Source organism: Hemiscyllium ocellatum, chromosome 35 (assembly GCF_020745735.1).
Source record: "Hemiscyllium ocellatum isolate sHemOce1 chromosome 35, sHemOce1.pat.X.cur, whole genome shotgun sequence".
NCBI classification, from domain to species: Eukaryota; Metazoa; Chordata; class Chondrichthyes; order Orectolobiformes; family Hemiscylliidae; genus Hemiscyllium; species Hemiscyllium ocellatum.
Window position 1 is genome coordinate 36,717,402 of NC_083435.1, and position 26,442 is coordinate 36,743,843.

The 26,442-nt window shown below is 46.6% G+C and overlaps 1 protein-coding gene across 4 annotated transcripts; it reads left to right on the top strand.

Moving 5' to 3' along the window:
* Positions 1–312: 312 nt before the first annotated feature.
* LOC132832428 (class I histocompatibility antigen, F10 alpha chain-like) lies at positions 313–24,163 on the top strand. 4 transcript variants are annotated; one of them, XM_060850410.1, is made up of 7 exons: positions 313–435; positions 2,876–3,136; positions 6,455–6,730; positions 6,847–7,125; positions 14,378–14,485; positions 15,421–15,456; positions 24,027–24,163. In XM_060850410.1, the coding sequence occupies exons 1-6, from the start codon at positions 384–386 to the stop codon at positions 15,450–15,452; spliced, it is 1,008 nt and encodes a 335-aa protein (XP_060706393.1). In that variant the 5' UTR covers positions 313–383; the 3' UTR covers positions 15,453–15,456; positions 24,027–24,163. The 4 variants fall into 4 exon arrangements, with proteins under 4 accessions (XP_060706393.1, XP_060706392.1, XP_060706390.1 ...); XM_060850409.1 differs by lacking the exon at positions 24,027–24,163 and adding an exon at positions 21,959–21,973; XM_060850407.1 differs by lacking the exons at positions 15,421–15,456; positions 24,027–24,163 and adding an exon at positions 14,890–15,331.
* The last annotated feature ends 2,279 nt before the right edge of the window (positions 24,164–26,442 follow it).

Here is a 26,442-nt window from a genome sequence, read left to right on the forward strand (position 1 = left end):
TATTTTTGAAATAAAAAAAAGACCTGAGAGGCTTCCCCATTGGGGCAGGAGTCCTTAAATACAAAGACCACACCCTGATTCCTGCTGGGGAGGAAAAGCAATTCTGACAGTTTCTGTTTCCCTGCGGGTAACACAACCTGTCTGAGTCTGATCTCCCTGGTAACTGGTGACAGAAATCTGATCATCCCTTTAGTGGGTATTTCACTGAGACTGGGACCAATCATTGACTCTCTGCTTCTGCACCTTGAAGTTCAGGAAATGACCTGCAGCTCAGCAAGTGGAGTCAAAGTAAGTGTTTTGTCCTTCCAGACTCTCAATAGCAGTTTTCCCCTCTGTGTTTTATTCCCAATCACTGATTGGAATAGGGAGAGTGGATTCCCAGAATGTTGCTGATCCTTCTCTCCATCTCCCTGTGTTTTTCCCGGGTCTCTCCCGGTAAGTACAGAATTCAGCTTTCCATTCTCTCTCTCTCTCTCTCTCTGTGTCTGGGGTGAATGTGAGTCTCTTGGGGAGAGTTTGAAATGGGGGATGTTTGATCAGCCGCCTGTTATACAGCCAGCCTGATCTTTTACACATTGAAGGCAGCACAGTCTGGGAGACTCTGATGGGATTTGTGTCCAGGTCTCCTGACAGCAGGATGTAGAAACCCCGAGATCAGAGAAGCTCCGAGCAAATGGGAAATGGTTCCAATGGAGAATTTTAATTTTCACATCGATTGGGAGAAGCCAAACAGCTTCATCATTCCTGGTCTAAAGTCTTGTAAACACTGCGGGGAGGAGAAGGAGACTCCATGTTTAACCCAGCCCAGGCCCAGCTGTGATGCCCTCATGGTTGAATAGGCCGGGTTATCTCAGACACCAACATCCTACTGGCCGTGTATAAAGGGCTGATTAAAAAGCTCAGTGAAGGACAGTGGGGATCCTGCTCGGGATTGTCCATCCCCCTGTTTGACAGAGAGACTGTTCACACAGTGACTGTCCCCCATGGTCTCACACTTCATCCTCCCAAATATTCCTGTTTCTCTTCATTTCAATCCGGATTCATTCACACCACATCTTTTCTGGTTTTGGCGATAAACCACAGACCTGCCCTTGGGTTGTCCTGAATTCCTCACTCCGGATGCTCCCTGGTCAGGAAGGTTTCCTCAATATCTTTCTTCAATGCATTCTAGGTTACTTGTCCAGGACAATGATATACCGGTTGTGTCACAGGTCACTGTTGCAGGTTAGTGAAAGACCCAAGGTTTGTGATCGACTATGTCTGTGCAAGTTGCTATTAAAATTTAGAGATGGATGCAATTGTGGTGGGTGTTGCTGGCTGGGCTCGCAATTATTACTCATCCTGAGTTGGAGTTATATATCCATCCAGTAAAGAAGCGACTCCTCAACCTATCGAGTCTGTACTGCCAGCAATACACTAAATCTACATTCGTCCCACTTCCAAGTGAACGGCCCGGAACCATGAATGTGCTCATCGAGGGTTCACCCAAATAATTTTGATCTGTTGTGACTGTTCCCACCTCAACTCCCCTCCCCAGGCAGTGCATTCCAGCCCAACTCCCTCTCAGTGAAAAAGACTTTTCCTCAAATCCCTTTGAAACTTCCTGCCTCTCTCGTTAAAATTTTGCCCCCTTGCTATTGATCATTCCAAAGGGAACACATGCCCTTGCGAGGGTGCTGGCGAGCTGTGGGGTTTGGATACACACCCAGTGCTGTTAAACAGGGAGTTCCAGGATTATGAACCAGCAAATGTTATGGAATGGCGATATATTTCCAAATGATGGTGTGTGGCCTGGAGGGGAATTTCCAGGGGTTAGTGTACGTTTGCATCTCTTGCTGTTGTCCTCCTCGAAGGTAGATGGTAGATGTCACACGTTTGGAAGGTGCTGTCAGAGAAGTTGTGTTAAGTTTCTGCAGTGAATCTTGGAGATGGTACACACTGCTGTGCATTGGTTTAAATAAAGAATGAATGATGACATTGCTAGTTTTTGGGGAATGAAGAGGTGAATTACTTACTGCAGAATTCCTAAAATCTGACCTGCTCTTGCTTACAGTAACATGGTTAATCCACTTCAGTTTCTGAACAATTCAGTGATGGTAACACCATTGAATATTAAAGGGATGCATTGCATTCTCACCTATTTCAGTTGGTCAGTACATGAGACCTGTGTTTGGTTCCAATATAACTTGCTACTTACCAGCCAAAGCCTGAATATTATCCAGGTGTTGCTCCATTTGGAAATGGACTGTTTCAATATTTGAGGAGTCGGAACAATGCTGAATGTTGTGCCGTCATCGGCAAACATTCTTATTCCTGACATTATAATGGAGGGAAAGTGCCTGAGAAGCTGCTGGCAAGATGTCCTGGAGCTGCTACACCTGACCTCCAACAATTGCAACCATTTTCCCATGCGCCAAGTATGAATCCAACCAACAGAAAGCTGATTCCCATTGATTCCAGTTTTGCTGGGCTCCTTGATGCCACACTCGGTCAAAGGTGATACTGATATCAAGGGCTGTCACTCTCACCTCACTGCTGGAATCAGCTGTTTTGTCCATGTTTGAACCAAGGCTGTAATGTGGTCCTGGGGGAAGCTAAACCTGACGTCACTGAGCAGGTTATTGCTGTTTGATGGCACTGTTGGTGACACTATCCACCAGTTTATTGATGATCGAGAACAGGCTGATGGAGTGGTTAATTCACTGGGTTGGATTTGTCCTGCTTTTTTGTGTACAGGTCATACCTGAGCAATTTTCCACATTGTCACGTTGAGCTGTACTGGAACATCTTGGTTAGGTGTGTCGGAATTTCAGGGGCATACGTCTTCAATACTATGTAAATGTTTATTAACCCCTTCTTTAACTGATATTTGCAGACACCCACTCACTGACTGTGATCTACACGGCAGTCTCTGGCATTAAGGATTTTCCGGAGGTGACTAACATTGCGATAGTCAATGGAGTTCAACTCAATTATCATGACACTAATATTGGTCGGATGGTCCCCAGGCAGCAGTTCATGGTGGACTATTTTGATGCAGAGTACTGGGAATATCTCACAGGTCTCGGGAATACACGATCAGACATGGCAAAGGAGAATCTGAATACGATGATGAAAAGTACAAACCGGACATCTGGTAAGTTCAGTGATATGGAATTTCATAGAATTCCTACAATGTGGAAGCAGGCCACTTGAGTCCATATTGACTCTCCAAAGAACATCCCACCCACTCCATTCCTGTAACTCCACATTTTTCATGGCTAACCCACTGAGCCTGCACGTCCTGAGACATTATGGGTAATTTAGCATGGTCAATCCACTAACCTGCATATCATTGGACTGTGGGAAGAAACTGGAGCACCCAGAGAATGCAGACACAGGGAGAACGTGTAAACTCCATATGGACAGTCACCTGAGGCGAGGATTGAACCTGGGTCCCTGATGCTGTGAGTCAACAGTGCTAACCACTGAGCTGCTGGGCTTCCATTTCTCCAATTCGGATTATTTTCTCACTCTGTCTGATCTCTCTCTCTGTGTAAGAAATAGGAACAGGAGCAGGCCATTCGAATTGTTGAACCTGCTCACTCATTCAATAGGATCATGGCTGATCCAACATTCCTCACATTCACTTTCCTTTCTCCGCAAACTCACGATTCCCCGATCGATCCAAAATTCTCCGTCTCAGCCTTAAAATATGATTGGACTGGGGTGGACAAAGTTACGTGGCACCAGGCCACAGTTCAGCAGGTTTATGTAGAATCACAATTTGAATTTTTACCTGATGAGGGAGCAACGCTTCGAAAGCTTGTGATTTCAAATAAACCTGCTGGACCATAACCTGGTGTCATGTGACCTCTGACCTTAGCCTTAAACATGCAAAGGATGTGTTCCCCACAGCTCTCTCTGGCAAGGACTATCAATCCTCCTCATCTCCTCCTCATCTCAATTTTAAATGGGCACCCCTTTATTCTGAGTCTGTGCCCTCTGAGCCTAGACTCTCCCATGAAGAAAAACATCCTCTCAGTATTTATCCTGTCCAGCCCCTTCAGAATTTGATATGTTTCAATGGGATCACCTCTCATCCTTCGAAACTCCAGTAAATAGACTCCCATACAAAGAACAAAGAAAATTTACAGCCCAGGAACAGGCCCATCGGCATTCTAAGCCTGATCCAAATGTACTGTCTAAACCTGTCGGTCAATTCCTAAGCATCTGTATCCCTCTGCTCTCCAACTACTCGTGCATCTGTCCAGACGGATCTTAACTGAATCTACTGTGCCTGCCTCTATGCTGGCAATGCACTCCAAATACCCACCACTCTCTGTGTGATGTACTTGCCACGTGTACCCCCTTAAACTTTCCAGCTCTCAGTGTGACCTCTCGTTACTGAATCCTTCTCCCTGGGAAAAAGCTTGTCTCTATCCACCCTGTTTATATCCTTTATAATTTTATAAACCTCAACCAGGTCCCCCCTCAATCTCCTTTTTTCTAATGAAAATAAACCTAACCTACTCAACCTTTCTTCATAGCTAGCACCTTCCATACCAGGCAACCCTCTGCACCCTCTCCAAAGTGTCCACATCCTTTTGGTAATGTGGCGACCAGAACTGTACACAGTATTCTAAATGCGGCTGAACCAATGTCGTGTACAATGTTAACATGACCTGCCAGCTCTTATACTCAATACCCCATCCAATGAAGGCAAGCCTTCTTGACTACTCTATCCACCTGTGCAGCAACCTTCAGGGTACAATGGACCTGCACTCCCAGATCTCTCTGCCCATCAACTTTTCCCAAGGCTTTTCCATTCATTGTATAATTCACTCTAGAATTAGTCTTGTCTAAATGCATCACCTCATATTGTCTGGATTGAAATCCATCTGCCACTTTAACGCCCAACTCTCCAGTCTATCTATATCCTCCTGTATTCTCTGACAGTCCCTTATGCTTTCTGCTACTCCACCAATCTTTGTGTCATCTACAAACTTGCTGATCATTCCAACAGTGCTCTCTTCCAGATCATTTATGTAGATTACAAACAATAGTGGCCCCAACACTGACCCCTGTGAAACACTACTGGTCACCTTTCTCCATTTCGAGAAACTCCCTTCAACTGCTACTCTCTGTCTCCTGTTGCTCAACCAGTTTCTTAACCACCTAGCTAGAACACCCTGCACACCATGTGACTTCACTTTCTCCATCAGTCTCCCATGGGGAACCTTATCAAATGCCTTACTAAAGTCCATGTATATGACATCAACAGCCCTTCCTTCATCTCTCAACTTGGTCAGTATTGTTTAGCCTTTGCTCATATGACAATCCCTCCACACCAGGGATCCTCCTAGTGAGTCTTCTCTGAACTGCCTGGAATGAAATATTATTTTTCCTTAAATAAGAGAATAAAACTGCTCTCAGTACTGCAGATGTGGTCTCACCAGCATCTTGTACCATTGTATTAAGACTTCCCTACACATATACTCTAACCCCTTGAAACAAGGGACAACAGTTCATGCCCCTTCCTGGTTACCTGCTGCCCTTGTGTGCTAGCTTTCTGTGTTTCCTGTATAAATTCCTTTTTATTTCAGCTTTTCTCCAGTTTCAATGAGACTCTGTTCTCCCTCTGTCTCCTTCTGAGCTTCCTACTCCATTCCCCAGGGTTCAGGGTCACTCACTGAAGGGTAGTGTTGTCTATGGTGCAGATGGTGTCCCTCTGGGTTCTGCATCAGAAGGTTGTAGGTACAAAGCCCCACCCCAGGGCATAAACCCAGCAATTACACTGAACATGCCAGTTCAGGCTGTACAGAATGCTGTGCTGTTGAAGTTGCTGTCTGTCAGATGAGATGCTGAACAGACTCTCCGTTGGCTTTATGTAGATGAAGAGCAGGGAGGTTATCCCCAACACCCTGGTCAGTATCAAACTTCAGTTTTCATCATTTGGAAGTTTGTAGGAGCCTTCCTGTGTGCAAATTATCTCCCACATTGCCTCCTTTTAAAACAATTACTAAAGGTAATGAATTACATCACACTTCAGCATTCCTAGAGATCAAGAAACTTGCTTTTTAAAAACAAGTTTAATTTTATTCTTTTTCTTTCCAATGAGTGACAGGCAGGAACAGAGCCTGAGTTATACTGTTCCCTGTAACATTTCAGCATTCCTTATGGAGTACAATTTGAACAGGAGATTTGCAGAGTGTTACTCTATTCCTTTTCCCTATTCTGACTGAGGTATTTATAAAGTTGCATCACACTAATGAAGATCAAGAGATGGTTCATGATTGAGTGAGTGATCTACTCAGTCCATCCCCCACCACTAACCTCTGGGTCACTCCACTCAGTCCATCCCCAGCACTGATCCCTGATTCTACCTGACGCTAGATTGTGTTTCCCCTCTGATCAGAGTGATTGTCATTTTATGCAAAAAATTAAATACTATTTCCTGTTTGATCACCGATAGGAATTCATGTGTTTCAATGGATAGCAATTGCCGAGATCACTGATGACGGCTCTATTAAGAGATCGATGCGAGTTGGATTTGATGGAGAGGATTACCTCAGCTTAGAGCTAGATAGAATGAGATGGATTGCAACCAATCACAATGCAGTAAAGACTAAAGAGAAATGGAATGCTGATGAATCCTGGAACAAATATTGGGAAACACATCTCAAGCAAGGATTTGTTCAGAATTTAAAGAGATATTTGCAAGCTGGAAAGCAGTATTTTGGAAGGAAAGGTATATATTTCAGTTTTGATCCCATGTTCTGATCTAACCTCACTGATCTATGAAACCGTTCTCCCATTCCACTCAGTGTCTGTCTATTGTTTGTGTTTTCCCCTATCCCATCACAGTTCAGCCTGAAGTGTTCATCTCCAGGAGGGAGCCCAATGGTCAGGACAAGCCGCTCACTCTCTCCTGCCTGGTCACTGGGTTTTATCCTGTAGACATCGAGGTGACCTGGCTAAGGAATGGAGAGGTCATGTCTGGGACCCAATCCTCAGGGGTACGACCGAACCACGATGGGACCCATCAGATCCAGAAAGAGATTGAGATCAATGCTGGGAATGAGGATCAATACTCCTGTCAAATTGAACACAGCAGCCTGGCAGAGGGCAAGCTCTATCAGTGGGGTAAGGGACTGGAGAGTGTGTGTGTGTCTGTGTGTGTCCGTGTGTGTGTGTGTGAGTGTCTGTTTGTGTGTGTGTGTCTGTGTGTGTGTCCATTTTTTTTATAACACCTAAACTTTTAAAACTATGAACATACTTTGATAGCTCTTTCTGAGATTGACCTTAGATTTTCTGAGACTCACACTTCCCCAGACTGGGTACAATGATGGTGGGTGGAATTCCCTCTTTTAGTGAGGAGGGGAGGTGATGACGAGGTGGTATTATCACGAGACTATTAATCCAGAGACCTGAATAACATCCTGGTGACCTGAGTTTGTATTCAATATGTTAGATGGTGGAAGTTGATTTGAATGAAAATCTGGAATTAAGAGTCTAATAATGACAATGAAACCATTGTTGTGTAAACCTGTTTGGTTCATGAATTCCCTTTTGGGTGGAAATCAGCCGTTCTCACCTCCATGTGACTCCAGACATACAGCAGTGTGGGCAACTCTCAACTGCCCTCTGACCAATTAGGATTGATTTATAAATGCTAGACCAGACAGTAACACTGCTGTTTATGATTTATAGAAATTACGTAAAGTTAAATGTTCGAGGGTTATTCAGTAAGTTCTCAGATGATATGAAATGAGTGTGGTGGGACATAGTGAAGAGGATAGCCTTCGATTACAGGAAGATATAGATGTTCTGGTCAGGTGGGCTGATCAGTGCCAAATGGAATTCACTCTGAATAAGGCGAAGATGATGCACTGGGGCAGGACAACCAAGGCAAGGGAATACATGATGGATCCTGGGAAGCACCGAGAATCAGAGGGCCCTTGATGTGCCTGGTCACTGGTCCCTTAAGGTATTAGGACAGGGAGATGAAGTGGTTAAGAAGGCATGTGTTACACTTGCCTTTTATTAACTGCGTCATAGATTTGAAGATAAAGGAAGTTACACCGGACATGTGTCAAAACTTGGTTATATCACAGCGAGATGATTGTGTACAGTTCTGGAATCCATATTACGGCACGGTGGCTCAGTGGTTAGCACTGCTGCCTCACAGTTCCAGGGACCCAAGTTCGATTCCCAAGTCGGTGGCCTGTCTGTGTGGAGTTTACACTTTCTCCCTATTTCTGTGTGGGTTTCCTCTGGGTGCTCCAGTTTCCTGCCACAGTCCAAAGATGTGCAGGTTAGGGTGAATTGGCCATGCTAAATTGCCCATAGTGTTAGGTGCATTAGTCAGAGGGAAATGTAGGGAAATGAACAAAGAACAAAGAAAATTTACATCACAGGAACCGGCCCTTCGGCCCCCCAAGACTAAAACTGTTGCTCAATTCTTCAGCATCTGTATCCCTCTGCTCCCCACCTACCCATACATCTGTCCAGACGCACCTTAAATGAATCTATCGTGCCTGCCTCTACCACCTCTCCTGGCAACGCATTCCAGGCACCTACCACCCTCTGTGTGAAGTATTTGCCGCATGTATCCCCCTTAAACTTTTCACCTCTCACCTTGAATGTGTGACCTCTCGTTATTGAATCCTTCACCCTGGGAAAAAGCTTATTCCTATCCACCCTGTGTATACCCTTCATGATTTTGTAGACCTCAATCAGGTCCCCCCTCAATCTCCTTTTTTCTAATGAAAACAATTCTAACCTACTCAACCCCTCTTTATAGCTAGCACCCTCCATACCAGGTAACAACCTCATAAACCTTCTCTGCACCCTCTCCAAAGCTGAAAATGTGTTGTTGGAAAAGCGGAGCAGGTCAGGCAGCATCCAAGGAGCAGGAGAATCGACATTTCAGGCATGAGCCCTTCTTCAGCTCTGATCTCCAGCATCTGCAGTCCTCACTTTCACCCTCTCCAAAGCGTCCACATCCTTTTGGTAATGTGGCGACCAGAACTGTACACAGTATTCTAAATGCGACCGAACCAATGTCATGTACAATGTTAACATGACCTGCCAGCTCTTATACTCAATACCCCGTCCGATGAAGGCATGCCTTCTTGACCACTCTATCCACCTGTGCAGCAACCTTCAGGGTACACTGGACCTGCACTCCCAGATCTCTCTGCTCATCAACCTTTCCCAAGACTGTTCCGTTTACAGTATATTTCGCTCTAGAATTAGACTTCCCAAAATGCATCACCTCACCTTTGTCTGGATTGAACTCCATCTGCCACTTCTCCGCCCAGCTCTCCAGTCTATCCATATCCTCCTGTATTCTTTGACAGTCCCCTATGCTTTCTGCTACCTCACCATTCTTTGTATCTTCTGCAAAATTACTGATCAGACCAACTATGTCCTCTTCCAGATCGTTTATGTATATCACAAACAACAGTGACCCCAGCACTAACCCCTGTGGAACACCACCGGTCACCTTTCTCCATTTGGAGCAACTCCCTTCAACTACTACTCTCTGTCTCCTGTTGCTCAACCAGTTCTTTATCCACCTAGCTAGAACACCCTGTACACCATGTGACTTCACTTTCTCCATTAGTTTACTGCGGGGAACCCTATCAAATGCCTCACTAAAGTCCATGTATATGACATCTACAGCCCTTCCTTCATCTATCAACTTGGTCACTTCCTCAAAGAACTCTATTCTCCAGCACGTTTCCCACCACTGACATCAGGCTCACTGGTCTGTAGTTACCTGGAATATCCCTACTAGTACAGGGGGACAACATGAGCAACCCTCCAGTCCTCCAGCAGCTCACCTGTGTTTAAGGACGCTGCAAAGATATCTGTCAGGGCCCCAACTATTTCCTCTCTCGCCTCCCTCAGTAACCTGGGTTAGATCCTATCAAGTCCTGGAGATTTGTCCACCTTAATATCCTTTCGCCTATCCAACACATCTTGCCTCTTTATGTCAACGTGATCCAGAGTAAACAAACTTCTCTCTCTAATCTCATGTCCCTCTCCTCAGTGAACACTGATGCAAAGTAATCATTGAGAATCTCACCCACTTTCTCAGGTTCAACACACAACCTTCCTTCCTTATCCTTTAGTGGACCAACCCTTTCTCTAGTTATCTTCTTGCTTCTTATATATGAATAAAAGGCTTTGGGATTCTCCTTATTTCATGACCCCTTTTAGCTGCTTGATTCCTTGTTTAAGATTGGTCTGACTCTCCCTCCAAGGCCTGTTCTGTTCTAAGCTGCCTGGACTTTATGTACGCTTCCCTTTTCCTCTTGACGAGTTGCATGATTTCTCCGATCGTCCACGGTTCATGAATCTTGCCTTTCCTATCCCTTGCCTTTAACGGGACATGCCTATTTTCAACCTGTCTTTGAAAGCCTCCCACATCTCAAATGTGGACTTCCCTTCAAATATCTGTGTCCAATCCACATTTCCCAGCTCCTGCCTAATTTTGATATAATTGGCCTTGATCCAGTTTAGTACTCTTCCCTTAGGACCACTCTCACCTTTATCTACGAGTATTCTAAATCCTACAGAATTGTGGTCACTATTCCCAAAGAAAACCCCCCACTGCAATTTCTACCACCTGGCCTGGTTCATTCCCCAACACCAGATCCAATATGGCTGCTTCCCTTGTCAGACTATTGACATACTGCTCCAGAAAACTTTCCTGGATGCTCCTTACAAAATCTGCCCCATCCAGACCTCTGACACTAAATGTATTCCAGTCAATGTTGGGAAAATTAAAATCTCCCATCATCACCACCTTGTTGCCTTTGTACCTTTCCATAATCTGTTCACCTATTTGTTCTTCTACTTCACGCTCACTGTTGGGAGGCCTGTAATACAGCCCCAACAATGTAACTGAGCCCTTCTTATTTCTCCGACCCACCAATAATGCCTCACTACCCAAGCCCTCCATAGTGTCCTCCTTTAGCACAGCCATGATATCATCGCCGACCAGCAATGCAGCTCCTCGCCCGCTTTTACTTCCCTCCCTGTCCTGTCTGAAGCAGCTATATCCTGGAACATTTAGTTGCCAATCATGCCCTTCCTTCAACCAAGCCTCTGTGATCTCAGTAATGCCATACTCCCAGGCACCAATCCAAGCCCTAAGTCCCTCTGCCTTACCCACAAAACGTCATGCATTAAGGTATATGCGCTTCAGGCTGCCAGTTCTTTTGCGTTCATCTGCTGTCTGCCTACTCTTCCCCTTGGTAATACTAACTTCATGATCCTTTCAGTCTCAGTTTCCAACTCACTGTCTACTAGTTGTCTCTTCTGGTTCCCAGCCCCCTGTCGCATTAGTTTAAACCTTCCCCAACAGCAGTAGCAAAACCTCCCCCAAGGACATTAGTTCCAGTCTGGTTCAGATGTAGACCGACAATTTGTAATAGTCCCACCTTCCCCAGAACTGGTCCCAATGTCCCACAAATCTACACCATCCCTCAAGCCCCATGTCCATCCTGCCTATTCTTTCATTTCTCCCCTGGCTAGCACGTGGCACTGGGAGTAATCCGAGGTCACTACCTTTGAGCTCCTCCACTTTAACTTCATCTCAATCATTTACTGATATCGTTGGTGCCCATATGGGAGTCCCGTTTTCAGCCACAGAACCGCCGATCTAATCTCCTTACACTTGGAAGAAGTGTGTCCAGCTGCAGCTCTTGTTTGACCGTGTGGTGGCTCTGGAAGTGCGGTTGGACTCACTGTGGGGCATCCGAGACACTGAGGAGGTCGTGGGTAGCACGTTTAGTGAACTGGTCACACCGCAGGTTAGAACTGCTGAGGGTGACAGTGAATGGGTGACCAAAAGGCAGAAAAAGAGCAAGAAGGCAGTGCAGGTGTCCCCTGCGGTCATCTCCCTCCAAAACAGGTATACCGCTTTGGATACTGTTGGGGGAGATGGCTCACCAGGGGAGGGCAGCAGTTTCCAGGATCATGGCACCGTGGTGGGCACTGCTGTTCAGAAGGGCGGGAAAAAGACTTGTAGGGCCATAGTCAGAGGGGATTCTATTGTAAGGGGGATGGGTTCATGGGTTCATATTCCTCGGAGGATCAGTGTGAACATGTTGGGCATAGAACCTGTTTCGACACAGTTGGGATTCTATTTTTAAAAAACCAAAAAAACGAGAGTTAAAGTTTCAAGAGAGTCCATGAGTCCTGAGACAACTCATCATCGGTGATGCTGCAGCGCTATCCCTCTCCCACTGCCTCGCCCACTCTCTACACTGGACCCAACCAACGTTGAAGCTGCCACTCTTCAGGCGCCATCTTGTATATCTGGGCCAATTCTCCTCTGCCACCACCTTGCTGCCACCCGCACCGGATCCACCAACATCAGAGTCTCATCTCTCACCATTTAGCCAACCTCATCAATGTCACTGTGAGGCCCTCCCACCACTGTATCTCCATCACTAGAGCTGGGTCCAACCAATGATGAAGTTACTGATCCTCAGGTGCCACCTTTCGCTGCTGGGCCGACCCCACCAACATCGCCCCCGCTGGGTAGCAGCTGCCAATTCTGATGCCAGCTCCCCATGCTCGGCCCTGGTAAAGTAAGTAAGCAAGGCTCACTTACCACCATCACAAGGTCCACACTAGGCCCAGTCGAGTCCACACTGGGATACCTTGCTGCTGCTGATGCTGTCCAAGCTCAGGAAAAGAGGTGAGTACGAACAGAACGACCAAAAAAATGGAAAAGCATTCAGAGGAGACGTGGAGCTATACTCTACCGCCATCTTGATGACACATTGTGCCTGTAATTTCTTTTTGAATACATTAGATTCCCAATCATGTGGAAACAGGTCCTTCAGCCCAACAGGTCCACACCGACCCTCCGAAGAGTATCCACCCAGACCCATTTTTTTGTCTTTATCTTCCTGTCCGGGAGCAGTGGGAGACAGAGTGGAGGTGATGTTGGAGACCATGAACCCATTCCACATTACTCTACATTTACCCCTGACTAATGCACCTCACCCACATTCTCGAACACAATAGGCAATTTAACATGGCCACTTTACCTGACCTGCACATCTTTGGATTGGGGGAGGAAACCCATGCAGACAAGGGGAGTATGTGCAAACTCCACACAGACAGTCGCCTGAGGCTGGAATCGAACCTGGGTGCCTGGCACTGGGAGGCAGCAGTGCTAACCACTGAGTCACTGTGCCATCCCCTTGTTCTTAAAACTAATCAAAATGGCGTCAGATTGTGGTGACAGTGAAAAATCTTCTCACTGTATTTTACTGTTTTCTCACTGTAAAATACACATGACAATGAAATCATTAGTTCATTCACGTGATAGGACTGGAGAGGGTGTAGAGGAGATTTACCAGGATATGCCTGGTCTAGAGACCGGGGAATAGATATTATATAAGTCTGAGAACATCCACATTAATACTGAGAACGTTCCGAGGAGCTGTGAGGAAAAGTGGGTCGTGGGAATCTGGAACTCACTATCTGTTAGGATGTTGGGGCAGAAACCCTCATTAGCATTTAAGGAGTATTTAGATGTGCCCTTGTGATTCCAAGGCTGACAAGGCTATGGCCAAATGCTTGAAAATGGGATGAGAACAGTTATTGGTTGTTGTTAACATGATGCGCTGAAGGGTCTCTCTCTGTGCTGCAGGCATCTCTGTCTCTGTCACCCCCACATCCCAGGAGCAGGTTAATGAGGTTAATGTGACCAGTGCTTATCGTTCACTCAACTGAATCTCCACTATACCCCACTCCAAGAACAGTCTGTCTGATGTGAGGTTTGATGTTCAGGACACAATGTCATTCTCTGGATAGAGTCTGACCGAAGGTGCACTTTGCCACTTTATATTGTAACCCCCTTGAGATAAAGGCCAACACTCTATTAACTTTCTGTGTTTTTTAATGAAACATGCATGAGATTTTTAATGATGTTTATACATGGCCTTGCTAAATGCATTATATTTAACCTCACAACATAATCTCACAACAGCAGGAAAGGGTTCAGATTTGTCTTCCTCAGATCTAAAGTGGCTGATTGCACACTTCCCCACATTGGATAAAACGGAAGCAGATGGAATTCACTCATTTACTCTGTTACTGTCCCTTGAGTCCGTCTCTTAACCTAGCGCCTTCTGTAAACATGGATATTATCCCCCTAGATTGGGACAACACGGTGTTTACACCCCCTTCAATAGGACCTTTAGGGACTTCACTGGAGAGTGAAACTGGGTGATGGTCAAACCAATGTTAAACCAATCCCATCAAGTCCCAACGGACACGTTCTTTTCAATTGTCTCGAATTGACACGAATTGGGGACGGATCCAGGAACACAGATAATCCTGATGTTATTCAAATGTATTTCAGAAGTCCTGAAAAACAGTGCAGGATATGCTCATCTTGGAATTGTGATTGGATTAGTCGCTGCAATGGCTGCAATATTCGGAATAATCATCTGGAAAAAACCCTGGAGAGGTAAGAATCAGAGGGAGGGGAATGTGGAAGTGAGGGGACAGGGTGAGTGTGGGGGAATCTCCAGTACTGGGAGTACAGGGCACTGTGGAGAATGGAACTGAATAAACCCCGACACACACATACACACGTATACACACGTCCTGTCCCATGTCTGACTTTCCTTCAGGTGATCGGCCCAGTCCAGGTCCAATATTGATCATTAAACCCTTCACACACTCTCACCTCCTCACTGACTGAATATCAATGGGATGGGAGAGATCTCCAGCATCTCCATAAAAGGTTAGGATGGAAAGGAATGTGGGAGCTAGGATTTCTTACAGAACCTCAATTCCCTCACACTGTGTTGTCATCCTTTGAGAATGGAGTATTCCCCATTCTAATGGGCATTTATTTTGTTTCTGCAGGTTCACCAGGTGGGACCTACACAACAGCTCCCAGGAAGTGACTGAGGGGACAGAATGTTGGGAATGATGGGAGAGGGATTTGCAAGTACAGAGTTACATTGCACTGAGTGTTCCTCAGGCTGACACATCTGCCACCCTCCTCACTCTGAAGACCCTCAAACTCTTGTCTCTTATCCCACTTCTTCCTCATTTTCACACCTTCTTCCCCCCTCATTCGTCTCCATCCAATTCTTTGCTTTTTCATCCGTTATCCCCCATCCATCACCAGTCAGTTCCTGTTCCCTCAGGCCCCAGTGTCCCACTGCCTCACCCTTCACTTCCCCATCCCCCACACTGCACTCCCTCAACCCCACCATCCACTCTCTCCCTCCAATCCCTCTTCCTCCACTCCCTTTGTGCTGTGCCCCCTGGGTCTGGTTTGTTCATGCTGAGGGGAATTGAATCCTGGGTCCTGTGACTGAGCGACAATAACTCAAAATGGTCACGTTTATATTTTGTTCCATTTCTCACGGTCTGATTTTATTTTCTCAGCTTCTGATATGTCTGTTCCAGCTCCTTCATGATTCGGTGAGTGACATTTTAATGTAGCTCCAGTGATAGGTAACATTTTCACGCCCCACCTGACCCTGTCCCACCCTCCCAGTCACTGTTAAACTCTGTCAGACTAATTCTCCTCCCCCCACACCCTGTCCCACCCTCCCAGACACTGTTAAACCCTGTCAGACTAATTCCCCTCCCCTCCTGACCCTGTCCCACCCTCCCAGACACTGTTAAACCCTGTCAGACTAATTCCCCTCCCCTCCTGACCCTGTCCCACCCTCCCAGACACTATTAAACCCTGTCAGACTAACCCCCCTCCCCTCCTGACCCTGTCCCACCCTCCCAGTCACTGTTAAACTCTGTAAGACTAATTCCCCTCCCCCCACACCCTGTCCCACCCTCCCAGACACTGTTAAACTCTGTCAGACTAATTCCCCTCCCCCCACACCCTGTCCCACCCTCCCAAACACTGTCAAACCCTGTCAGACTGATTCCCCTCTCCTCCTCACCCTGTCCCACCCTCCCAGACACTGTTAAACCCTGTCAGACTAATACCCCTCCCCTCCTGACACTGTCCCACCCCCCCAGACACTGTTAAACCCTGTCAGACTAATTCCCCTCGCTCCCTGCCCCTGTCTCACCCTCCCAGACACTGTTAAACCCTGTCAAACTAATTCGCCTCCCCTCCTGACACTGTCCCACCCTCCCAGACACTGTTAAACCCTGTCAGACTCATGCCTCTCCCTTCCTGACCCTGTCCCATCCTCCCAGACAGTGTTAAACGCTGTCAGATTGATGCCCCTCCCCTCCTGACCCTGTCCCACCCTCCCAGACCCTGTTAAACCCTGTCAGAATAATTCCCCTCCCCTCCTGACCCTGTCCCACCCTCCCAGACCCTGTTAAACCCTGTCAGAATAATTCCCCTCCCCTCCTGACCCTGTCCCACCCTCCCAGACCCTGTTAAACCCTGTCAGAATAATTCCCCTCCCCTCCTGACCCTGTCCCACCCTCCCAGACCCTGTTAAACCCTGTCAGAATAATTCCCCTCCCCTCCTGACCCTGTCCCGCCTTCCCAAACACTGTTAAGCCCTGTCAGACTAATTCTCCTCCCTTCCTGACCATGTCCCACCCTTCCAGTCAGTGTTAAACCCTACCAGACTAATTTCCCTGACCCTGACCCACCCTCCCAGACACTGTTAAACCCTGCCAGACTAATTCCCCATCCCTCCTCACCCTATCTCACCCTCCCAGACACTGTTGTCTCTCTCGGCGGACCAAGTAACGGCTGTGTGGTGGTGTTTTTGAAGTCGCGGGGTAAGTCCAGTTCGTGTTTTTTTTTAAACAGCTAAAAGTTTTAAAGTTTTTTTTAAAGTGCCTGGCGGACCCGGAAGCTGGTGTCGCGCTAGGTTACCTGGGTAGGGTTTTTTTCTTATATAAGCGCGCAGGCGAGGAACCCGAGGCACTACAGGGGTAGAGCCTTCCACCCGCCCTCCTCCTCTAACCTAATAATAAGACCCGTTGTGGCAAGCAGGTAAGTGCTGCATTTTGCTTGTTTGTTTCTTTAGATTTAGTTTTAAAGCTTACTTTTTAGAGGGATGGCAGTGCAGGCAGTGCAATGTTCCTCTTGCAACATGTATGAGGTGAGGGAAGCCATTAGCATCCCTGCTGATTACACTTGCAAGAAGTGCATCCATCTCCAGCTCCTCCAAGACCGCGTTAGGGAACTGGAGCTGGAGTTGGATGAACTGCGGATCATTCGGGAGGCAGAAGGGGGTCATAGATCAGAGCTTTAGGGAAGTAGTTACACCGAAAGTTATAGACAGATGGGTGACAGTGAGGGGGAGTGGGAGGAACCAGCCAGTGCAGGGACCCCCTGCGGTCATTCCCCTCAAGAACAAGTATACCGTTTTGGATACTTGTGGGGGGGATGACTTATCAGGGGTAAGCAACGAGGTTCAGGCCTCTGGCACGGAGCCTGTCCCCATTGCTCAGAAGGGAAGGGTGGAGAAAGGTAGAGCGATAGTTCTTGGGGACTCAATAGTGAGGGTACAGATAGGCGGTTTTGTGGGGGCGACAGAGACTCACGATTGGTATGTTGCCTCCCAGGTGCAAGGGTACGTGATGTCTCTGATCGTGTTTTCCGGGTCCTGAAGGGGGAGGGGGAGCAGCCCCAGATCGTGGTCCACGTTGGCACCAACGACATAGGTAGGAAGAGGGGTGAGGATGTCAGGCAGGCTTTCAGGGAGCTAGGTTGGAAGCTCAGAGCTAGAACAAACAGAGTTGTTGTCTCTGGTTTGTTACCCGTGCCACATGATAGAGAGTCGAGGAATAGGGAGAGAGAGCAGTTAAATGCGTGGCTACAGGGATGGTGCAGGAGGGAGGGATTCCGGTTTCTGGACAACTGGGGTTCTTTCTGGGGAAGGTGGGACAGGATGGTCTACACCTGAACCTGAGGGGCACCAGTATCCTTGGGGGGAGGTTTGCTAGTGCTCTTTGGGAGGGTTTAAACTAACTCCGCAAGGGCATCGGAACCTGGACTGTAGCTTTAGGGTACAGGACCTTGAGTGTAGGGAGGTTAGGAACAAGGCATCGATCTCGAAGGAGGGTGCCTGTAAACAGGAAGGTGGCTTGAAGCGTGTATACTTCAATGCCAGAAGTATAAGAAATAAGGTAGGTGAACTTGCAGCGTGGGTTTGTACCTGGGACTTCGATGTTGTGGCCATTACAGAGACGTGGGTAGAACAGGGACAGGAATGGCTGTTGCAGGTTCCAGGGTTTAAATGTTTTAGTAGGGTCAGAGATGGGGGTAAAAGAGGGGGAGGTGTGGCATTACTAGTCAAAGATAGTATTACAGCGGTGGAAAGGACGATGGAGGAAGACTTGCCATCTGAGGTAGTTTGGGCTGAGGTTAGAAATAGGAAAGGTGAGGTCACCCTGTTAGGTGTTTTCTACAGGCCTCCTAATAGTCCGAGAGAAGTAGAGGATAGTATTGCGAGGATGATTCAGGAGACGAGTGAAAGTAGCAGGGTGGTTGTTATGGGGGACTTTAACTTCCCAGATATTGACTGGGAAAGCTATAGCTCGAGTTCGTTAGATGGATCGGTGTTTGTCCAATGTGTGCAGGAGGGTTTCCTGACACAATATGTAGACAGGCCAACAAGAGGTGAGGCAACACTGGATTTGGTTCTAGGTAATGAACCAGTCCAGGTGTTAGACTTGGAGGTAGGTGAGCACTTCGGGGACAGTGACCACAACTCGGTGACTTTTACTTTAGTGATGGAGAGGGATAAGTGTGCACTGCAGGGCAAGAGTTATAGCTGGGGGCAGGGAAATTATGATGCGGTGAGGCATGACTTAGGATGCGTGGATTGGAAAAACAGGCTTCAAGATAAGAACACTAATGATATGTGGAGATTGTTCAAGGAACAGCTATTGAGTGTCCTTGATAAGTATGTACCAGTCAGGCAGGGAGTAAAGGGTCTTATGAGGGAGCCGTGGTTTAATAAGGAATTGGAATCCCTTGTAAAAGGGAAGAGGGCGGCCTATGTAAGGATGAGGCGTGAAGGTTCAGTTGGGGCGATTGAGAGTTATAAGGTAGCCAGGAAGGATCTAAAGAGAGAGCTAAGAGCAGCGAGAAGGGGACATGAAAAGTCCTTAGTTGGTAGGATTAGGGAAAACCCAAAAGCTTTCTATAGGTTTGTCAGGAATAAAAGGATGACTAGGGTAGGTATCGGTCCAGTCAAGGATAGTAGTGGGAAGTTGTGCGTGGAGGCGGAGGAGATTGGAGAGACACTAAATCAATACTTTTCGTCAGTATTCACTCAGGAACAGGACACTGTTGCTGGTGTGAATATTGAGTCACAAGTGATTAGAATGGATGGCATTGAAGTATGTAGGGAAGAGGTTTTGGGAATACTGGAAAGGATGAAAATAGATAAGTCTCCTGGGCCTGATGGCATTTACCCTAGGATCCTCTGGGAAGCTAGGGAGGAGATAGCAGAGCCATTGGTCTTGATTTTTATGTCGTCATTATCAACGGGAATAGTACCAGAAGACTGGAGGATAGCGAATGTGGTCCCCTTGTTCAAGAAGGGGAGTAGGGATAGCCCGAGTAACTATAGGCCAGTGAGTCTCACTTCTGTGGTGGGCAAAGTCTTAGAGAGAATTGTAAGGGATAAGATTTATGAACATCTGGATAGGAATAATGTGATCAAGGATAGTCAGCATGGTTTTGTGACGGGCAGGTCGTGCCTCACAAACCTTATTGAGTTCTTTGAGAAGGTGACTAAGGAGGTGGACGAGGGTAAAGCAGTAGATGTGGTGTATATGGATTTTAGCAAGGCTTTCGATAAGGTACCCCATGGTAGGCTAATGCTAAAACTACGGAGGTATGGCATTGAGGGTGCATTAGAGGTTTGGATTAGGAATTGGCTGGCTGGAAGGAGACAGAGGGTAGTAGTTGATGGACTAGGTTCATCTTGGAGTGCAGTTACTAGCGGTGTACCACAAGGATCTGTTTTGGGACCATTGCTGTTTGTTATCTTTATAAATGATCTAGAGGAGGGGCTTGAAAGCTGGGTGAGCAAGTTTGCGGATGACACAAAAGTCGGTGGAGTTGTGGACAGTGAAGAAGGATGTGGCAGGTTACAGCGGGATATAGACAAGTTGCAGAGCTGGGCAGAAAGGTGGCAAATGAAATTCAATGTAACTAAGTGTGAAGTCATTCACTTTGGTAGGAGTAACAAGAAGATGGATTACTGGGCTAATGGTAGGCTACTTGGTAGTGTGGATGAGCAGAGGGATCTTGGTGTCCATGTACACAGATCTCTGAAAGTTGCCACCCAGGTAAATAGTGCTGTGAGGAAGGCATATGGTGTACTGGGCTTTATTGGTAGAGGAATTGAGTTCCGGAGTCCTGAGGTCATGTTGCAGTTGTATAAGACTCTGGTGTGGGCTCATCTGGAGTATTGTGTGCAGTTTTGGTCGCCATACTATAGGAAGGATGTGGAGGCATTGGAACGAGTGCAGAGGAGATTTACCAGAATGTTGCCTGGCATGGTAGGAAAATCGTATGAGGAAAGACTGAGGCACTTGGGGCTGTTCTCATTGGAGAAAAGAAGGTTTAAGGGAGATTTGATAGAGGTGTATAAGATGATTAGGGGTTTAGATAGGGTAGACACTGAGAACCTTTTACCGCTAATGGAGTCAGCTGTTACTAGGGGACACAGCTTTAAATTAAGGGGTGGTAGGTATAGGACAGATGTTAGGGGTAGATTTTTTACTCAGCGGGTTGTGAGTTCATGGAATGCCCTGCCAGTAGCAGTGGTGAACTCTCCCTCTTTATGGTCATTTAATCGGGCATTGGATAAGCACATAGAAGTTATTGGGCTAGTGTAGGTTAGGTAGGATTTGGTCGGTGCAACATCGAGGGCTGAAGGGCCTGTACTGCTGTATTTTTCTATGTTCTAAAATGAACCTAGATTTCAGTGGGCTGAGTATTTTAACTAATCATTTCCTAGCTTTGATTTGATTTCATTTGATTTATTTGTTGTGATGTGTTTTTTTGTTACAAAATACAGTAAAAAGTGTTGTATGGTGTTACCATTCACTGGCATCATCTTAAAACACACACAAAAACCCAAAGCATTGAATATTCAGGCAGCAAAATAAAGGAAACCATGTTCAACTTGACAGTCCCTCTTGTTCACTGCCTCCCCCATGGACCTGGGGATGAGGTACAAGGCCCCCTTTGCCAAGCTGCTGCTGGCACGGAAGTGTCTACCCTTCAGCATGGTCTTGCCCCCCCACCCCCCCACTGAGACCCTCACCATGTTCTACTGGGTGGGGGATGCTTCCAGATTCCCGAGATAAGTGATGACAAAGTGCAAGTGAATTCTATCATCACTGACCTTTCATCATCATCATCATCAACTGGAATGGCGGAGGGGATGGTCCATCTTGGTTTCATTTTGACAAACCCATTTTCAGAAATGTCCATTTTCAACTGTAAAATAAAAACATCAAACCCTGGAACAGCTCAATGACACAGTGGCTCAGGGGTTAGCACTGCTGCCTCACAGCACCAGAGACCGCGGTTCGATTCCAGTCCCAGACAACTGTTTTCGTGGCGTTGGCATGTCCTCCCAGTGTCTGCGTGGGTTTCCTCCCACAGCCCAATGATGTGCAGGTTCGGTTAATTGTCCATTCTGTTTAGGGATGTGAAGGTTAGGTTCATTCGTCAGGGCAAATGTACAGCAATTGATTGGAGGGGAGGTGGGTTACCCTTCAGAGGGTCGAAAGGCCTGTTCTCACAGTGTCGGGGTTCGATAATCTGGCAGCATCAATGGAAACAGAGCAAACAGTTTGAGTCTGATTTGACTTTTCAGAACTGGTTCAGAAGAAGCCTCATATCAAACTTGAAACATTACCTCTGTTCCGCGTGCTGCCAGACTTGGAGTTTCTCCATCAATTTTTTTGTTTTTATTTCAGATTTCCAGCATTGGTAACATTTTGCTTTTGGAATTTTCAGATAATCTGACTCCACATTATATCAATAAATGTCACTGTCCACAGTCAGGGTTGTATCTCAGCGACAGTCCTGGAGCGTCAAGTTCTGGATCTAACTCTCCTCCCTACCAAGCGAGAACACTGTTATCTAGCTGAGAATTACCCAGCTATGTCCTGCTGCACAAATGTTTCACCAACTCAAGCTGTCCAATAGCAATTTCCAGACAATTATGAAATTAATGATGTATTCAGTATTTAATATTTAAAATGCAAAATGCATACAGTTCCCAACTTTGAAATCCACTATAATCACCCAGTTTTAGTCCCTCAATTTAAATCCAAAATTAGTTTTCTTCAGTAGTCCTGACCAATCATTGCTCAATTACAATGTTATAAGTCGTGAAATAATCAGAGCTGCCTTAGAAGGATTTGTCTGTTCAAGTTAAAAAACTTCTACTGCATGAACAATGGCTGAATCCAAGGTCACCGATATTAACCAGAGGATATTTTTTATTACAATCTAATGTTGAACTGAAACTTCACCTGTCCTCCATGAATCGCTTTTATGTAAGGATAAAAGGGATTAGTTAGACACTGATAGTAAGGCAGTCATGACCTGTAAAAAGAACAGGAGTTAACATTTTATTTCATAATCACTGTAAAATCCTTAACCTTAAAAGAAATCATGTTAAATTTCCATAATAGAAATCAGATTCAAAACAGTCCCGGATCTCAAGCTCCTGGGAACAAAGTACAAACACTCAATCACCAACAAACAAATGTGCATTCAAACTGAATCACAAAGGGTTAAACTTTCTACCAGGTGTACAGCTCTTTTCTCTCTCTCTCTTTCTCACACACAGTCACACAGTCACACACAGTCACACACACACACACACACACACACACAGTATCCCACAGACACTTTCTGAGCTTCCCACAACAGCACCTCTAGGTGCTCCTTGCTTCCCCCCTCTATCTTTTGAATATTTTTCTGGATGTCTGGCCATGAGTTAGTTACAAGGTGTACCCTCAGTAGCCCTTCAGCTACGAGCCCTTCCAACTTGAAGCATAATCTGATCCCTCCTGACTGAAAGGCTGTTTTCCATTGACATATAGATTCAATCACTTACAAACCCAGTCTTCGTCCGACCCATCCTTTGGCCAGAAGATGGTGGGACAAAGAATGGATTCCTTAGTCCACACAAAGCAACAATATTTCATCATCTTTTTCTTATCTTTTCCCCTTGTCCAATTTTTCAACATCCATCCCGAGTGTGGACTTTCTGGAGGGATATCTTCTGGGAATTCTTTCCCCTTTATCCCAGGTGCCTCATTTTTGCTTCCTTTGCCTCCCATCGTGGCCAACCCATCAGTCCCTTAGTTTGACAGGGATCACACTCCCAGTCACCAAGGCCATTCTAACTCAAACCCCAATCAAACCCAGGGGACTCTAACCTCAATCAAACTTCGGGGACCATCCCTCCCAAAGGACTTTCTGGAGGTATGTTGTCAGGGACCCCGCCTCCATTCCCATTTCCTTTTTTATCCTCAGAGGCTCTGTCCTTACCCTCGGTGCAGCCTATATTGAGTTTCTTCGTTAGTCCCTGATTAACTACTAGAAATCAATCCCAGCCACCAATGCAGTACTTAAAAGTCAATGTTCCTACCTTGGTCTGTGCATGGAGTTGCCTGGCCGTTCTCCGCATTCAGAGCTGGCTTTACTCTCCCCACTGCGTGGTTCTGAAGTCTCCTTTCAAAGATTCTTACCACCAACCCAAGGCACGAGACCGCTCCTCAACTGGGAATGGGACGCATCTTCTCAGTGTCCAGGGACAGCCTCTCCCTCCCAGCGATGGAAGATATCCCAGACCAGCCCCCAATTGTGGGAAATAGACCCCACTCACTTCAATAATTTCAGTCCGAGACAAGATCTGAAGCAGCAGTATTTCACTCTCGTGGTCTATTTTTAGCGAATATCCTCCCTCACTGCCAGCTGCTTCCTTGCTTGCTAAAGCGATATTTCCTTTCAGTCTTTGCCCATCCTGAGCGTTATGACCTCCTGATTGTGGTCTGGTTTGTTTTTGCAGAAGCGGGAACCAGATGCTTGTACCTGTTTGGACAGACATATCGAGTTTAACCTACACCCCCTCCCCGTACAGCACATTATCTAATTGTCTATAACATCTACCATTGTTTACAGGCACATTTCATTCTTGTATGTACATTTTAGCTAATACAAAAACAGTTATACATTTCCTTCACATAGTTTTCATTCTTGTTAACTCAGCCCTTGGCTGAAACAATTATACACCGGTGTGAGTTCATTGACCTTGCATAAGTAATTATGGTTGCAGAAGCAACACTGCTTTACCTATATCCCATACATTCCTGGGTTCTTGGGGACAATTGTAACTGATCCCACTTGTTGGGAATTGATCCCTGCAGTACAGGGACAGGGACAAAACCTCCACACCATCTCTCCAACAAGCATCCCACCCAGACTGACTGTATAACCCTGCATTTCCCATGGCCAATCCACCTAACCTGCACACCTTTAGACTGTGGGAGGAAACTGGAGCACCCACAGGAAACCCACACAGACACAAGGAGAACGTGCAACTCCACACACACAGTTCCTAGAGGCTGGAATTGAGCCCAGATCCCTGGTGCTGTGAGGCAGCAGAACTAACCACTGAGCCACTGCACCAACAGGTTGATGTCTGAAGGATTGTGTGGGTCTGGTGCACATTGTACAAGGTTCCCCTGCAGGAAGCACTGAGCCTTCAGCCCACAGACCAGATGGGGACAGAAACCGATGAAATGGAGGCTCCCAACATGGATGTGACTGGAGCCAGGCCCTGTGGAGCAGCTGAGGAAACCCCGCCTGCAGCTGCCAGGGCAGCTCGAGAGCAGCTGGGGGCTGATGGATTTGGACATTGAGAAGGAGAATATCCCTCTCCCTCCCCCAGGAAATCAGAGAGAAGAGCAGTGGAGATGGAGGGAAACAAGGGACATTTTAGTTCAGCAGCAAATAGACTTTGCAGGATGTTTGTGGGAGATATTACTGAACGGAGTCAATTTCATGTGCTCAGGTCAAAACCTTTCAGATCATTTATATTAATGAGCAGTTTCTCTACTTAGTAAACTGTTGCAATGACATGTCATTTAAAATTGTTTTGTACAATTTGAAATTATTCCAGGCCAATCTATAAATAAAAAAGGACTCCAACAGAACAGGTATATTTAGTAATATGTCACTCCTTAAATAAAACATTTCCCCAAAGTGAAACAGTAAAAATTCACCTTCTCATCAGTGCCTGACAATGACTCTTACAGGGGCAGGAGGGGGGGCAGGTAAAGCTGACTTGCCCAGTTAGAGCTACCACCCTCATGCCTCCTGTATCTCCCCCTGTGCCCATGTCCTGCCCCCCTCCTGTCCCAGAGACATGCCCAGCAGCTGAGAACTCCTCCCTGGGGAGCTGCTGGCCAGAAGCTGCATCCATGAGAGCTCCAGCTGCTGTCCCGTGGGCCTGCCCTGTTTCTGTACTCGGAGCTGGCAGGAGGCCTTCTATTGGGCTGCTTTGTATTCCTGCCCGAGCAGCTGTCTCCAACTGCTGGGTTTGTATTAGCCTCTGGTTAGGGGGCCTTGCAGCATCCTCCATGTGGCCAGAAGGATTGAGATGGGTCTGCTTTGGATCAGGCAATGCATCAGGAATGCTTTTTCTCCAAAGGCCCAGCTGCTGAGTAGCCCTTGTCTGAACCTCCCCCATCTCCTGTGTGGAAGTCATTTTGTCACCTACTAATTGTGTGGAAACCATGTTATCACATAACTCAGCGCCACAACCTGAAGAAGGCCTTTTTTACCTCTGTCAAGGAATCCTCAGCAGCAGGACACAGGGAGCAGCTGGGCTTTAACTCTGGGGCATGTCACAGTGTGAGATTAGAATGGAAAAGCAGGATGGTCACACAGACCATTCACTTTGATGCAGTAAAAGGTTGGGTTGCTGCAGAATTCAGCAGCAGGGCAACCGAATGTGGAACAGATCCTGTGCATGGATACTCCAGCACATAACTGTGGAAGGAATCCCATGGAACAGGGATTGTCTTGTTATGGAAGTGACATGAATTCATCTGCCTTTTACATTGTGTGTGTCTGTGTGTGTGTCTGTGTGTGTGTGTGTGGGTGTCTGTGGGGGTGTGTGTGAGAGAGATGCAAGCTTGATTTGATTTATTATTGTCACATGTATCTAAGTTGGCTCGTGTAGACTCAGACCGTTCCCTTGCTCTCTCTCCATGGGTGCTGTCTGACCAGGATTTGTTGTTTTCAGTCCAGGTCCCAGCATCTGCAGGAATTTGCTGACAGTGGAAAGTGTTGGTTTGTGTGCAGTCCAGGCAGATGATACCATACAAAGACCATGTGGTGATTGAACAGGTCTCATTTCCCCCTCCTTACAAAACATGTGATCACTCAGGCAACTTTCATCCAACACCAAGGTGAGTGTT